Source organism: Megalobrama amblycephala, linkage group LG24 (assembly GCF_018812025.1).
Source record: "Megalobrama amblycephala isolate DHTTF-2021 linkage group LG24, ASM1881202v1, whole genome shotgun sequence".
Taxonomy (NCBI): Eukaryota; Metazoa; Chordata; class Actinopteri; order Cypriniformes; family Xenocyprididae; genus Megalobrama; species Megalobrama amblycephala.
In genome coordinates this window covers 8,511,402-8,526,035 of record NC_063067.1, presented here as the reverse complement: position 1 = coordinate 8,526,035, position 14,634 = coordinate 8,511,402, and the positions used below count along the sequence as shown (strand labels likewise).

Here is a 14,634-nt window from a genome sequence, read left to right as displayed (position 1 = left end):
GACTGTGTGGTCCTTTGCAGGTGTTTGAATGATGTCACATCCTGTCACATGATACTGACTGCATGACTTGATCTGAAACGGTCCCTTTATATTGGTTACTCCAAATGACATCAATGAAATTAATTTTTCCGGACATTCTTTCTCATAACAAAGCAATGACTACACATAATCTTAATACCATTTAATATATGATGTTACCATGTTGATATATGTTGTTATAAAATCATGCAAGAATGAAAAATATATACATTTATTCCATTTTAAGATATTTTAATCACAAATGAAATGGCTATATTGTCCTTTGGACTGTTAAACCGAATGATCTTGGACACTTCAAAATCTTTAAAATACCTTTAAATATAATTAAAACCCTTAGGATTCAATAAAAGAGATCGAATTGTACTACCTTACATACTTTGGCTGTTATATCTTTGTTTTTTATTATTAAGGCCTTTGTACAAAAAAATGACCTGTCACGTCATTGACCCATATATATATATATATATATATATATATATATATATATATATATATATATATATATATATATAGCACCGGGGTTTTCCCCTATTTACTGACTGGCCAATAGAAATGCACATCATGATCATGCAGTATAACTCTTCTGCTGATGCATTTTTAGGTCACAAAACCTTTTTTCTTCCCTTAATTTCTTCTGTATTTCTATACAATGGCCGCATGAAAATACATGCAAAAATGATCATCATTATGCAGTTGTTTTACCAAATTAACCCAATTCATGACTTTCAGGTGCGTCGCTCTGATAACGTGGCAGTTGCATCCGTCGGAAGGTTCTGCTCCCCGTTCGACATGGATCGGAAGATTGAGCACAATGTCTTATCTGGAAGATAGACAGAAAGACAGCGTCCTCTGCTCTTCTCATCTCCCCCTCCACCTCCTCGTTCCCCTCCTTGTGTGTCTGTGAGGCTATCACTATGGCAACCTCACCGAAGGCAGAAGGGAAGTGTGTGTGTGTGTGTGTGTGTGTGTTTGGGGGGTTGGCGTAGTTCAGACAAATAAGCATTGCAGGGCTCATTTATTCATTTTTGGTTAGCCGAAAATGTGAACATGAAAGGTCAAATATGCTTGCGTTTGCATATTTGTTTTGCACTTTTGTTTATAGCACACGTTCAATATGGAAGGTATGAAAGATAAGGTTTGTTTTGGTGAATGATGAAACGGAACAAAACATATGGCATTGAAATTGCACCTTGTTTCTGTTAAGAGAAAGCCTTGAAATATTGCTATTAATTTTTTCTGCATTGCTCTTTGTTTTATGAGAAATATGCCACTTTCTTTTGTGCAATAAATGTAGTGTTTTTTCCATTATGTTTTTGTAGCCCAAATATCTGCATCAGCAAAATATACATGCTCTCGTTGTCTTGCTTTTAGGTCCCTGTAGTGCTTGTCTGCAACTTTTCAAAGGGCAATCCAAACCTTGAGAGTCCGCAGTGCTACACCATAGAGGTCAGAGCTTGTTTCCCAGGATCCACACATAAAGGCCTCCTTTAGATATGCCAGTGACTTACAGAGGAAGAGCTTGTAGTCACATTCACATCACCTACGCTCCTAAAAATAAAGGTTCCAAAAGCATGCTGCTATGGAAACCATATTTAATTAGCGTGTTGAACATTTTAATAATACGAAGAAGCTTTTTCCACTATGAAGAACCTTTAGTGCAGTTGAAAGGTTCCATAAAGGTTCTTCATAGAACCCTAGATGCCAAGAACACATATTCTTAATAGTGTAGTGTACTGATTTGAATGCAAAAACCCCTGAACGTAACCTTGACACAGTTTCACCTCGGTAAGCGTCGCCCGTTCTCTGCCTCATTCGGATTCCTAGACCCCGGGCTCCTTTCTCCCCCTCCCCCTTCTTCTCAGAGAGCGCAATTTCTTAGCCAGCCAGAAGTGCTGAGTGCTGCTGTTTGCTTTGTACACAGAAATTCGCTGAGGCTGTAAGCTGTCCCCAAACATCTGTTCTCGGGAGTCGTAAATGGTTGGAGAAACGAGGGCTAGAAAATGGTCTGCGTGCACACGCCCTCTGCGTTATATATATGCAAGGTGCCTTAAGACCTTCCCTCTACCTTCCGCCTTTTATGTGTGCCATTGACAAGCAAACAAATGAGTATGAGTTCTTCATTTTACTGCTTGCAATGCAAAAGAACTGATACAATGTCTGTTTGTAATGGAGACCGGGTGTGGGATGTGAAGAGGTGTTGGAAGCTGTGTATCTCCTTTTGTTAGTGTACAACAGTAACCAGCCATTTTAAGGACCACCCATCAGAATCAGCCACCATCAGAGGCGCACATAAATGAGACATACAGTGGCTTTAAAACGGACAGTATGAAGACGACTATATTTTAAAATAGCCATTTGACATAACAATACTAAATACCTATAAATATGTTCTGAACATTTTTTGCATTTTAAGTACTTTGTCATGAATAAAAGATTTTTATTGAATTAAAATAAAATGTTTTCCCCCATATTCCATAAATGTCAAGTTTAATATTGAAATTTGATGGCTATAATTAGTTTAAAATGTCTGAGATAATTTTACTAGTATTTTCATAGTGTTATATATATATATATATATACACACACATATATATATAAAAATGTGTATGTGTATATATATATATATATATATATATATATATATATATATATATATATATATATATATATATATAAGAAATATTTATACATACACATTTTTATATTATATATGTATATATGTTTTCTTTATATTATATATATATATATATATATATATATATATATATTCTTAAATTAGATATATTTATAAGTTTTTATATTATATATTATATTTTATATTATATTTATATTTATAAGTTTTTTATATTATATATACTATATATATGAATGTATATGTGTGTATGTATTGCTAATATTAAAATGCATAAGCACAAATTTTTAAATGTTTACATTTTTAAATATGTTAATGAAGATCAACTCATAGGAGGAAACTCAGGTACAATATGAGGTATATGAACCATATGTTCACATTTGTATCTAATCAGCACTGTCTATTTGTTGCATATATGACATTGTTTTATAGAATAGGAATGTGGGCAATTTATGAAGCAAAATTTTCTGTACTTTTGGTGAACACAAACATGGTGGTAACAATGTGAACTTGATGCTAGGGTTAATATAACCTTTGGTTAAACCTATAACATAGTAATAATTGTTATTATTACTATCATTATTTCCTTTTATTTACTTATTTTTATTAGCTGATTAACACATTATGTTTCTTAATGTAAAATAAAATGCTACTTTAAGGAAATAATAAAAGTAATTATTTATTTACTTATTTTTATTAACTGATTAACACCTGCAATTGTTAAGGTAAAATAAAAAGTTACTTTAAGGAGGAAAAAATAATGTGTTTTTAATTCTTGAGTGTCTGACACTTGTAGCAGAACATTACAGATTTCTCTCTGTGTATTTGCATCTGTCACTGCTGCTCACTCAGACTCAACTGATATTAGGCCTCTAATACATAAAATAATGTATAGCTTTGGTCATCATCCTAAGAGCATCGCTATAAGCAAGGTAATATCGTTTCCTCTCAATTACTGAGTAAAATGCAACAGTGCAGTGAGGATTATACTTGATTCTATCACGTTATCTATTTCTGCACCCACACGCCATAACGTGGGCATTAAGCGCCTGCACGCGGATGTAACTGAGCTAAAATGCACATCAGCTTGTGAAGGTGAAATCTAATGAGCTATACTACAGGAAAACTTCCTTCCTGAACGCCGTACATTTTCATGCGTCGAACGTTTCGAGAAAGAATCCACAGGATCGTAAACAAGCCTGCGCTTTTATCTCCTAAACCTGGGAACATTAAGTCCGCATTCACGCTTAAAAGCGCACAAAAATAATAGTCACATATCTAGTTAATATGTTTTTATTTTTTTTATGAAAAAAAGTTACTTGGAGGGTTAGGAATTTCCATTTGATGCTTTTAGTTTTTTTCCTATCTTCAAAAAGCTTGACCAGAAAAGATTATGCATCAAATGATATAAAGAAAACGTATAGATGAATAAACAACTATTATTATTGTTAACGATATTAGATTGAAACGATACTTTAATAAATTATCTCATTATATAATTTTGCACAGCTTAAATTAACACTGTAACACGAGAAGAAGCGTTTTAAAATTGAAAGAAGTGTGAAGACACCGAGACACATATTAATAATGCAGCCTTTCTCTGTGAGCCACTGACCGGGTCACTGCTGTCTCGAGGCAAAACAGAGGTCAAGAGGTGAAAGGTGAACTCTGGAGTAACTGCATATATTAGCAGGCTCAGGCATGCAAGTCGTGCTTCGTGCATATAAGGTTCCTAACATGGCTTTGAAGTCACAGTAATAACTCCAAAAATAGAAGAAGAGCGCTTATTTCAATTAATTTTATTCGCTGGTATAATGTTTGATTAACGCATCTCGATTTAATGCTGCTAGAAAATTTTAAGTGTATTTAATATCATTTACAAAGACTCATTTTCACAGTTCAGATCATTTATCTTTTCCCTAGACTGTAGCTCTTTTGTTAGAGAATTTGCTTTGATATAAAGGGGGTAATTTGCAAAATCCTTCAAATTAAAATGATCTTTAACGATTGTTATGCAAAACAAAAATGGAATTCATGCAGTGAAAAAAATGTTCATTTTAATTTCACACTGATATTGTGAAGAACATGTGCATTATTTTCATTTTAGTGATAAACAATAAATGAGTGAAAAATACGACTTTCATTAAAATGCTGTAATTATTCAACCCATCAAGAAAAATCAATTAAAAGTCAATCAACTTAAATCCACACCACATCGATAAATCGATCTTTTAGAAATCTCTCATCCCAGATCAAATGTTTTGTCCATCGAATAACATAGTGAGAAGAAGAGGAGAAACTGCAGTTCTCCATAACATTTTAAAGTTCAGTTATTATGATAAAGTATATCTAAAAGATGCCATCCGAATAAAATACACCGAGGCTATGCGTTCGAAATGTAAACGGTGCCAAAAAAATAATAATAATCACAAGAAAGTCTCACTTTATTCTTCTAGCTCTCAATGCACTGCTTTGATTCTGTATCAAAATGAGGAGTTGGTATCAGAAGGTTCAACCCATGGCACTCGATTTAACCTCTTCCAGCAATAAATTGGTGAAAATACACGGCTAAGTGGAGGCACTTTGTACGTTGACAGCTTTTCGCCATTATTTAGAAAGACGAGTATCACCGATCATTGTGCGGCGCTCTTTATTCGCAGATAAAAGCACAAGCAGCATGAATATGACAGACACAGTACGTCTGCGAAACAGCAGCAAACCTGTTGAGTGTTTCTAAATCTGATCTCGTGTGCGCGCGCGTATGATTGTGCGTCTAAATTTGAGATTTTTTAAATCTGTCCGCATCAGATAGGCTACTGTAAGGATGCTTTATTCCATACATGATTGCATTTTTAAAATAGTAAGCTAATATGTTCAAAAATAGTTAGGCTATACCTTTTCTCAGATAGTCAGTTCGCTGCTTGTTAAAAATAAAGTGATTGTTAGAGACATTTTAACAAATCAACACGGTTTTGTTTTAGAGCCAGGAATAATAATCAGATGAGTGTCAGAAATATTATGTTACGCTGTACATTTTAGTAAAATATTTTAAACACACACTAACTAAAAAGGCATAACGGAATAATAGTTTAGATAAAATATTAAAAAAAACTCACTTTTTTCTCCACTTTTTATTTTTTAAATGTCACTTTTCTTGTCACTTTTGCCCTGGAACCGGATTAATTTCTGACCCTGATGAGATCTATTAATTGATTCAGTTTCTGGTCTTTAATTCAGAATGATAAAAACATATAGCAAATAAAACAATAAAGGAAGACATAGCTATAAAGTGCATTTTAATTCATGATTTCTCCGCTTGCCTCAACAGGTGAGCAAACTTCATTTTTTCTCATAGAGAATCACTGCTTTACTTTCTTAAACAATACAAGTGAATAGATAAATATTTATGTTTAGTGGGAAAACTTCATTTTGGGTGTTTGAGTTGTTCAATATCACTCCCTTGCTCTCGCGCATGATATTCACGTGATTGTTAATATTTTAGTGCAGCCGTTCCAACAATCTTACCCAACTGAAATTATCTTTTGTCAGGAGATGAACAAGTGTCTGTTTTTTTCGAGTCCTCATCACAGGCAGAAACCAGCATTAATCCCGGAACGAGGCCTTCCCGCAGCATTTTCTTCTGTTTCATGCGTCTGTTTTGAAACCAGATCTTCACTTGTGTTTCGCTCAGTTGGAGAGTGTTCGCGATCTCTATCCGTCTAGCTCGAGTCAGATATTTGTTGAAATGAAACTCCTTTTCCAGTTCTGTCAGTTGTTTGGTGGTGAAATTAGTTCGCGGGGCTCCACTCGAGGGGTCCTCGTCAGGATCTCGTCCGTGGTCCGTCTTCAGCTCCGGGTCCGAGCAGCTGCCCAGTTGTGTCTTAGCTGTAAAGGCAATGCAAAAAAAAAAAAAAAAATCAAAACACATATGTCTTTAAAATAAAGATTCAAGGTTAAATTCAGTGCTTACCATCGTTATGTCACATTTTTACCCCCTCAAAAATAAAGAAATAAAATAAAACAGAATGATTCAATATTAATTCTATAATCTCAGATCGAATCAAAGATGCAATTTTGTTGAAACACATGTTAAACAAAACACGTACACTTTTTTGTTCTGTTAATATATTCAGTCGAAATATTATTGGCATTTATTAATGATGCTTTTTATTTTAAGCCGCGAACAACTGGAAACTCATTTATCTACACTGATATAGAAAACAGAGCGCCATATGAGCGCTATTTTATTGTTTCCTATATAGTTGATGCACTATAATTTTATATTCATAACACACTGTACATTAGTAATATAAAATCTTAGTGCATAAACATATAGGGTACAATTTAATAGTATTATGGTTTGGTTTATGTTAGACTGATTAAAAGTGAGTTTAACAGTGATACCAATTTTCATGAGACCCTGGACCACAAAACCAGTCATAAGGGTCGATTTTTTTAAAAAAATTGAGATTTATACAGCATCTGAAAGCTGAATAAATAAGCTTTCCATTGATGTATGGTTTGTTATCATAGGACAATATTTGGAAAAATATTTGAAAATCTGGAATCAGAGGGTGCAAAAAATTAAAATATTGAGAAAATCACCTTTAAAGTTGTCCAAATGAAGTCCTTAGCAATGCATATCCACTCACAACAATACATTTTTGATATATTTACGGTAGGAAATTTACAAAATATCTTCATGGAACATGATCTTTACTTAATATCCTAATGATTTTTGGCATAAAAGAAAAATTACTAATTTTGACCCATATGATGTATTGTTGGCTATTGCTACAAATATACCTGTGTGACTGGTTTTGTGGTCCAGGGTCACATATGCAAAATATTCAAACTGTAAAATAAACACTGAAAAACCTTTATATAATTCCATAGATGCCGCTTACCAAGTCCACATTTTTGACTCAACGTTTTTATTTTTCAATAGCAGAAATGATATTTGCCAGGTTTCCTGCATGGTCACTCATTTGTGACTTTCCGGTGAAGGTAATTTTCACTGAGGAGGAGTTTGTGATTGCTTGACCTTCATCTGCATGCAGAAATCCTGTCTGAGTAAACTAAATAGAGGACTGTCTGTCTGTTTGCACCTCACGGATGAGATCAAACGTCAGATGCACTGTCCATCACAGCCAGTCATAAAATATTCCAAAGTTGCTGCTTTCCAGTTTGGTGCTGTTTTACTACTTTGCCCACCTAATGTGCCCTGTAAACAAAGTGCATCTAAATGTGCCTTTCTCTACAGTATTAATTTTAGAATGGCATTAAATCTGCAGTTTAACCGAGCTAGTCAACTAACAGCTGTCTTAATGAAAATCAAACTCCTGTTTTGTTGTTTGCTTGTGTTGTTTGCTTTTGGAAGCACACAGGAAGTTGCACATTCCTTTACGGCACACACACACACACACACGCAGGGGTCGGGCGGGAAATTCCCCTGGAGTGATACAGACGCATTGAGCCCTCACATACTGCTACAGTTGCAAGTGTCTCTCTAACCTCTGTGCCATCTGCGCTCCATGTGTATGACTCTGTGTGTGTGTGTGTGTGTGTGTGTGTTTGTGGTCAGTCATGTCATTGCAGTCAAGGACGTACAGTCTGAACAGACGCAGGATACACAAAGACAAAAGTCAAATAAATGCACAATGTTTTGGTTGCAATAACAAATAAATTTTATCTTATTGCAACTGAAACATTGTACATTTATTTGACTTTTCTTTGTTCTTGAGGATTTTCAATTAAAACACTTCCTAATAAACTTGACATGTCACTAATATCACTTTCTCTTAGGCTTAACAGGCACAAACAGTTGATTATACAGTTGATTTTGAGAGCGCTCTGCTCCGATCTTTATCTCGCTCTTGCTGTGCGACTGAAAGCAAACAGAGAGATGAAAAAAGCAATTGTAGGGTCACCTCTAATATTCACAAGGGACGTTCTAACAATCAGTGCATTCACTGACAAATATGAAGTAATTAAGCAATTTCCTTAGGAAATAAAAAAGTGTGCATGAAAACACTGATGAATGAGTTGCTGGATAATAGAATTGGCAGTCGCCAGAAGGCATAAAGGAATCAAACGAAACATTTGAGGAATGACTTGCAAACTTGGAAATGGCCAACCAGCCAGAGGGATGACGTGCCCCACTAAGCCTAAAAGAGAGCAAGGGAACTGGGGGTGGGGGATCGATACAGATTGCCTCGGTCATCTGGGCATCCAGCCCACAGTAATTCAGGTGCTGTCAGGATATAATTGAAGAATGACGCACGGGGACTATGTGCACTGTACTGGGGGATCCAGTCAGACACTCTGGATAAGCTTTTATTCATGTTGAGTATAGGAAACATTTTGATGTTGCCCAGTATAAGAACAATAACCCTCACAATGCATTGAATCTCGCACTTAAAGGGATAGTTCACCCAAAAATGAAAATTCTTCCATCATTTACCACATGTCGTTCCAAACCCATTTGACTTACTTTCTTCTGTGAAAAATGTCTCGTCAGTCCAATTCAATGGGGTCCAATGTTCTTCATAATATCTTCTTTTATGTGCAAAAGTGAGTCATACAGGTGAACTATCCTTTTAATGTTTTTTCTTCTCTTTAATAATATATATTTCTCTGTTTTTTTTTCTTCATTAGGTTATAATGATCTTAAGTAAAGGAGCAGACAATAAACAGTCGCCCCACCATTTAACATTTGACTTTGGCTGCTGTGTTGATGTGAGTATTATCTTAAGCACTTGTTGACAGACCTCTCATATATCATCATACAACGCTTTCTCCATAAGGCTTGCGATAAAACCAAAGACATTAAGCACAGAGGGAGAGCCACAACTTAAAGTGACCATTTTATGCTTCTCTTCAAAGACAAAGTTCACCCAAAATGAAATCATCATTTACTCACCCTCATATATAAATGTCAGTGGGATCCAATGTTGTTTGGAACACACCATTCTTCTTTTTCGTTCCACAGAAGAAAGAAATGCATACAACGACATGAGGGTGAGTAATAATTGGTGTGAATTTTTGGGTGAACTATCCCTTTAAGTCTTGTGTGCTTAAAGGGACAGTGAAGTTCAAATCTAGGTAAGAATGAGTGCACAAAGTAGCAGGCTTTTCTATGCATACTGTGTGTATATATATATATATATTATATATGTGGGTGGACTGGACAGGCAGGAGAAAAGCAAACAGCAGACAAAACAGTAAACAAATTGTGAACTCCTGGCCTTGCCACCATTCAAGCATTTGGGATTTGATATAGCAAGCCTATTTCCTGACCACAGCTGTTGTTCATACGCTGGGCGATATAGCCTGAAATGACCTTTTCACTGACATATTTGCTTGTGAGTTATTTTAGATCATCAGTGTGGCCTGGCCAGACATTCTTCTCCCTGACAGTCTGCAAACCATATGAATTCTGTATTACTGATTTGTAGGAAATGACAAATCAAACAGGGCTCTTCTTGGTTTTACCATCAAACTATTACATATATTGTGATTTATTGAGGGGGACGAGCGATTCACAATTTAACACACAGCTCTCACAACAAACATGAAATACTTTGACATAATACAGGTCAAATGTCATTGAGCATGACATTTTATGAGCACATGTCAAGTAACTCACATTTGAACTGCATTAAACGCAGACCTATCCAATCATTACTCTGGTTAAGGATTATGCTGAGATTCTGACAGACATTTTCCGACATTCAATATAGAAAATTAATTGCGGCATATAAACATTGGTCTCTATTAAGATTTAGGGCTCTGTCGAGGAAAAGTGTTCCTCTGAAGTTTATTTGGCTCTGAATGGAGAGCTAGGGGGTGCTGGACTCCTTTAAATATGGCCTGGGCTGCTGCTTGTCAATGAGAGAATTTTTAAGGAGATGAGCATAGAGAATAGAATGGAATGGAGTGTGCTATTTATAAAAATGGAGGAATTCTGCCTCCCATGTTGTTAGTGACCCATTTAGGCACCAGAGCAGATCTTATATATTACATTCTCCTTCATTTTCAAAGGTTTTTTCCATAAAACATGCAGATAAAGCAAAGAACTGTGCCTGACACATGCCACATCTGCAGAGGATGGGCTGAGTTTCATAATCAGCTACTTTTGCTACTTAAAGTAAATGACATGTAGATGTAAATGTCAAATAATCTGATTTATATATGAATATATATATATATATATATATATATATATATATATATATATATATATATATATATATATATATATATATATATATATATGGCTCAGATTATTTGACTTTATCATGTAAAATTTGATTTTTCAAATACATGGCTACATGATGGTTCCACTATATTGTTTTTAGGTGATTATAGACTGAAGTTTTTACGTGATGATATTAGCTCAACCCTAAACTTAAGCCTTAATACAAACCTGTTGATATGGGTAAATTAAAAGTGAGTACCACTTTAAAAGTTCCCACAAGTCGAAATGTTTCATTATATTTGTAAGTACATTTTAAAAAAATAAGCTTTAATATAAACCTGTTGATATGGATAAATTAAAAGTGAGCACCACTTTAAATGTTCCCACAAGTCGACATGTTTCACTATATTTATACATTTTTAAAAACGTGGCCTTCACGATACAGCCAAACTTACACACTCATAGCTCCACCTCCAAGTATTAATTTCTGTTTGCTGAAATGTTATTGTCCTACTTTAAGTCTGGGAAAAGCAATTTATAACTAAAAAACACAATTAGCAATAGCATTATATTTTAAATCACCTCACTAGGAATTTCAAAGACAACTGGCCACTCGGGCAACATATCTGCTGCAGAAAAGTTCGTCGTACTAGAAAACTACAGTCAACTTACCTGCACGGGACTGATTTCTCCTCACTCTCATCCAGTCGAATGTCTTTTCACTTTGTAAAGTCTCATTTAACGTGTTAAGAGCCTCGTGTCTGGTGTTATTGTCCTTGACTGGAGGGTGATGCACTGGGCCGTCGCGTGTGAGCACTTCGAGGTGTGTGTTGTTGACAGGGCCGAGTTCACAAAGCGCGCCGGAGAAAGTTCTTAAAGTGTCTGAGGAAGGCGAGAAGCCCGTTCTGGAGAGACCCTGCTCACGACAGCTTTGGAAGGAGGGGACTTGGGGTCGGACGGGGTGCACTGGTCTATAGAAATCTTGATTATGGGGGAAGGGGGGTCTGGTCGAGTTAGCAGGACCAAGGTCCTCACAGGGCTTTGAACACGCGCCTGTGGCCGTGGCACTGAGATTCGTGAAATGGTATTGAAGAAAATCCGCCTCGGTGTTGTTGACATGTCCCTCCTCTCTGCTTGGGAAGTCAGTAGTAGTAGCTCCGTGGTCCTGATGCAGACGCATTACTCCAGTAGCATGATAGCCCTTGAAAAGTGACGTTGTGTCCCTGAACCCTTGATAAGAATTCATGGCCGCATCTCATATATTCCAGATTTTCATTCGAGGCTGGACGCGACAGAAACTCCATCCACAGATGCCACACATAGCGCGCAAAAGGACAGAGGCACAGATCTAGACAGGGACATGCCTTGTAGAAACATTCGATCGGTGATGGATAGGGATGACGTGCCCTCTAACTCTTGGCCAATAGCCGGACATCTCCCTCATCTGAGTGAGCGTTAATTTACCAAAGCAAGCAAGTTTGAATGACTTATTTGACCTGCTAATAAGGTCTCGTGGAGTGTGTGTGCTCGCGCGTGTGCGAAGAGGGGTCAACATCAGTACTACATTTCTTAATGGATAATATTGAATTTAATCAAAACGCACTGGATGATTTCTAGTGAGAATTTTGCACAAATGTCAAGGCATTTGTGAAAAGTCACATTTAGGATATTAATAGATTCTTTGTTCTGTTTGTTTTAGATCCAAATCATTTAAAAACTGGTAGGACTAGTATTGTGTTTTAAATTTAAGTTACCCTATCAAAGATATTATTTCGACATAAAATTGTCTTCATATTGTTAATTTTTTTCTCGGAAGGCCCGGTCTGTGTCCACGTTTCAGATGAGCACGCACAGAAAATCAATGACATGTTTAGTCAGTATAGCTTACCCGAATAAGGTCTTAAGCCATTGTCAATAGATGTTAATGGGAAAGCCATGGATCTTTTGGTTCACGCCAATTAAATAAAACTTGACGATTGTTGCTTTATTTAAACTTTGAAAAGAAACTTAGAAACGTATCTTCCAGGTGACCCACGTTGACACTTGCATTCCTCCTTGTGTTATTTTAGACCAACTTTTTTCATATTCCGATCTATTTATATTTTAAACGAAATTGTTTAACGCAAAGAATCTCCATACTTCGGGAAAAAACTGAAACTCTGTGTAGAATTCTATAGCCACAGGGAATCTAACATAACAGCTGAAATGATGTTAAAAGGGAATCATAAAGTCATTGTATGAGATTTCTGAGTGATTATCTGTGCTCTAAACAGCTGTCGTTGCAGGTCATTCGTCGGTCAGATGATAATTAGCAGCTGCCTCCCCTGCAATAATCATCCGCTTTATACAAAAAGTATTTAACTTTTTATTTGAAGAAATATTTATTTTTCAAAACAAATGGCAAACTAAACTGACAATATCATTAAAGAATTGAATTCGTTAAATATAAGAAATAATATAAAGTACAAAGAGTTTTATTATGGGTATTATGCGTTTAAAACTTTTCACGGTTCTCCTTCTGACTGGAATTTCTCTTTCTCTGTAATTTCAAACGCCTTAAATAATATTAAAAGAATCCAAGAGTAACTTATACATCTTTAAAATGAGTTTTTGACCAGTCACTGTTACCTTCCACAAGAAATAACAAATAACTATAGCGTACAGAATTTCTGTCATTCTCTTGTTTTCCTTTCTTCTTTTTTTTCATCAGATTTAAATTTTTGTAACTTCATACAATAATTGGATGAGCCTATTACACTTGAGGGAGGTGAAATATATGTATGGAATATGATAACTGATGCTAAAAAAAGAAAACTTTTCCCAGTTAATTTAAAATGTGCTTCATGTGGTAACTGAATAAATTCAAGCCAAAATATTAAAGATGCAGTCCATAACTTTCTTTGGTTAAAAATGATCCAAAATCAATTTTGAGCAAGCAGTCAGTGTTCAATATGATCACCTTCACAACGGTAAACTTGTAATAATGTTTTCAAATGGTACTGGTCGGTTTCCGCGGGAAATTCGAGCATGTAGCCATTCTTCTTTGCGTCATTACATCACGTCTGTTTACATAAAGAATGAGTCCCAGCTAGTATGCTATACTGCATGTAGATGCTGCAGGTAGGATTATTTATAGCATTTTCTCACAGCAGTTGGAATATTTAAACTTTTTCGATGGCGGATTGTATGTTATGACAAATTAATGTTAGAGATTAGATAGGACAGAAATTATAATCTACAGGTAACTCTAATACACGCTAAATACACATAGTCACGCAAATCTGAAATTGTTAACATTAACAATTTGAGAACAAAATATAAAAATAATAATAATTTGCACAATTTGATGTGATATGAGCTAAGTGATCGTTAGATTTAATCACCATTGCCTTTTTTCTCAGTTGGTCAGAACAAAAGTGGCAGATTTTTTACGTACTTGTTCAGATGACATTTTCCGTCGAAAATTCTTATTTTGGTCATACTTCCAAGACTACAATCTGTGATTTTCATTTGCACTTTTAAAGTCTTGCTTTGTTTATCTTGACAGTTTGCATGTCTAAAATGTAATGAGAATTTTTGACTATTTTGCTTGTGCATTCAATTATATTTTATGTGACATTCCAAAAAGTTTCTCCAAAGTCATAGAGCATTAGACAGAGATATGACCTTTAGAGGTTATCAGGAGCACAACACTCTCACATCTGTTTAGAAGTGGTATCTGCGGTTCCCCTTTAACAGATGTGGTCTTTACTTTCAGACTTGG

General features: G+C 35.5%; 1 protein-coding gene across 1 annotated transcript; it reads right to left on the bottom strand.

Moving 5' to 3' along the window:
- Positions 1-4,052: 4,052 nt before the first annotated feature.
- hoxc1a (homeobox C1a) lies at positions 4,053-13,280 on the bottom strand. The gene is made up of 2 exons (XM_048178969.1): positions 11,544-13,280; positions 4,053-6,556 (listed from the first exon to the last, which is right to left on the bottom strand). The coding sequence occupies exons 1-2, from the start codon at positions 12,115-12,117 to the stop codon at positions 6,207-6,209; spliced, it is 924 nt and encodes a 307-aa protein (XP_048034926.1). The 5' UTR covers positions 12,118-13,280; the 3' UTR covers positions 4,053-6,206.
- Between the last annotated feature and the right edge of the window lie 1,354 nt (positions 13,281-14,634).

Bases quoted from the DNA above. Each gene is read 5' to 3' on its own strand.
- hoxc1a (XM_048178969.1), bottom strand. From the start codon at position 12,117: ATGAATTCTTATCAAGGGTTCAGGGACACAACGTCACTTTTCAAGGGC. The intron at 6,557-11,543 runs GTAAGTTGACTG...TTGCCTTTACAG, and splicing joins GAGAAATCAGTCCCGTGCAG to CTAAGACACAACTGGGCAGC.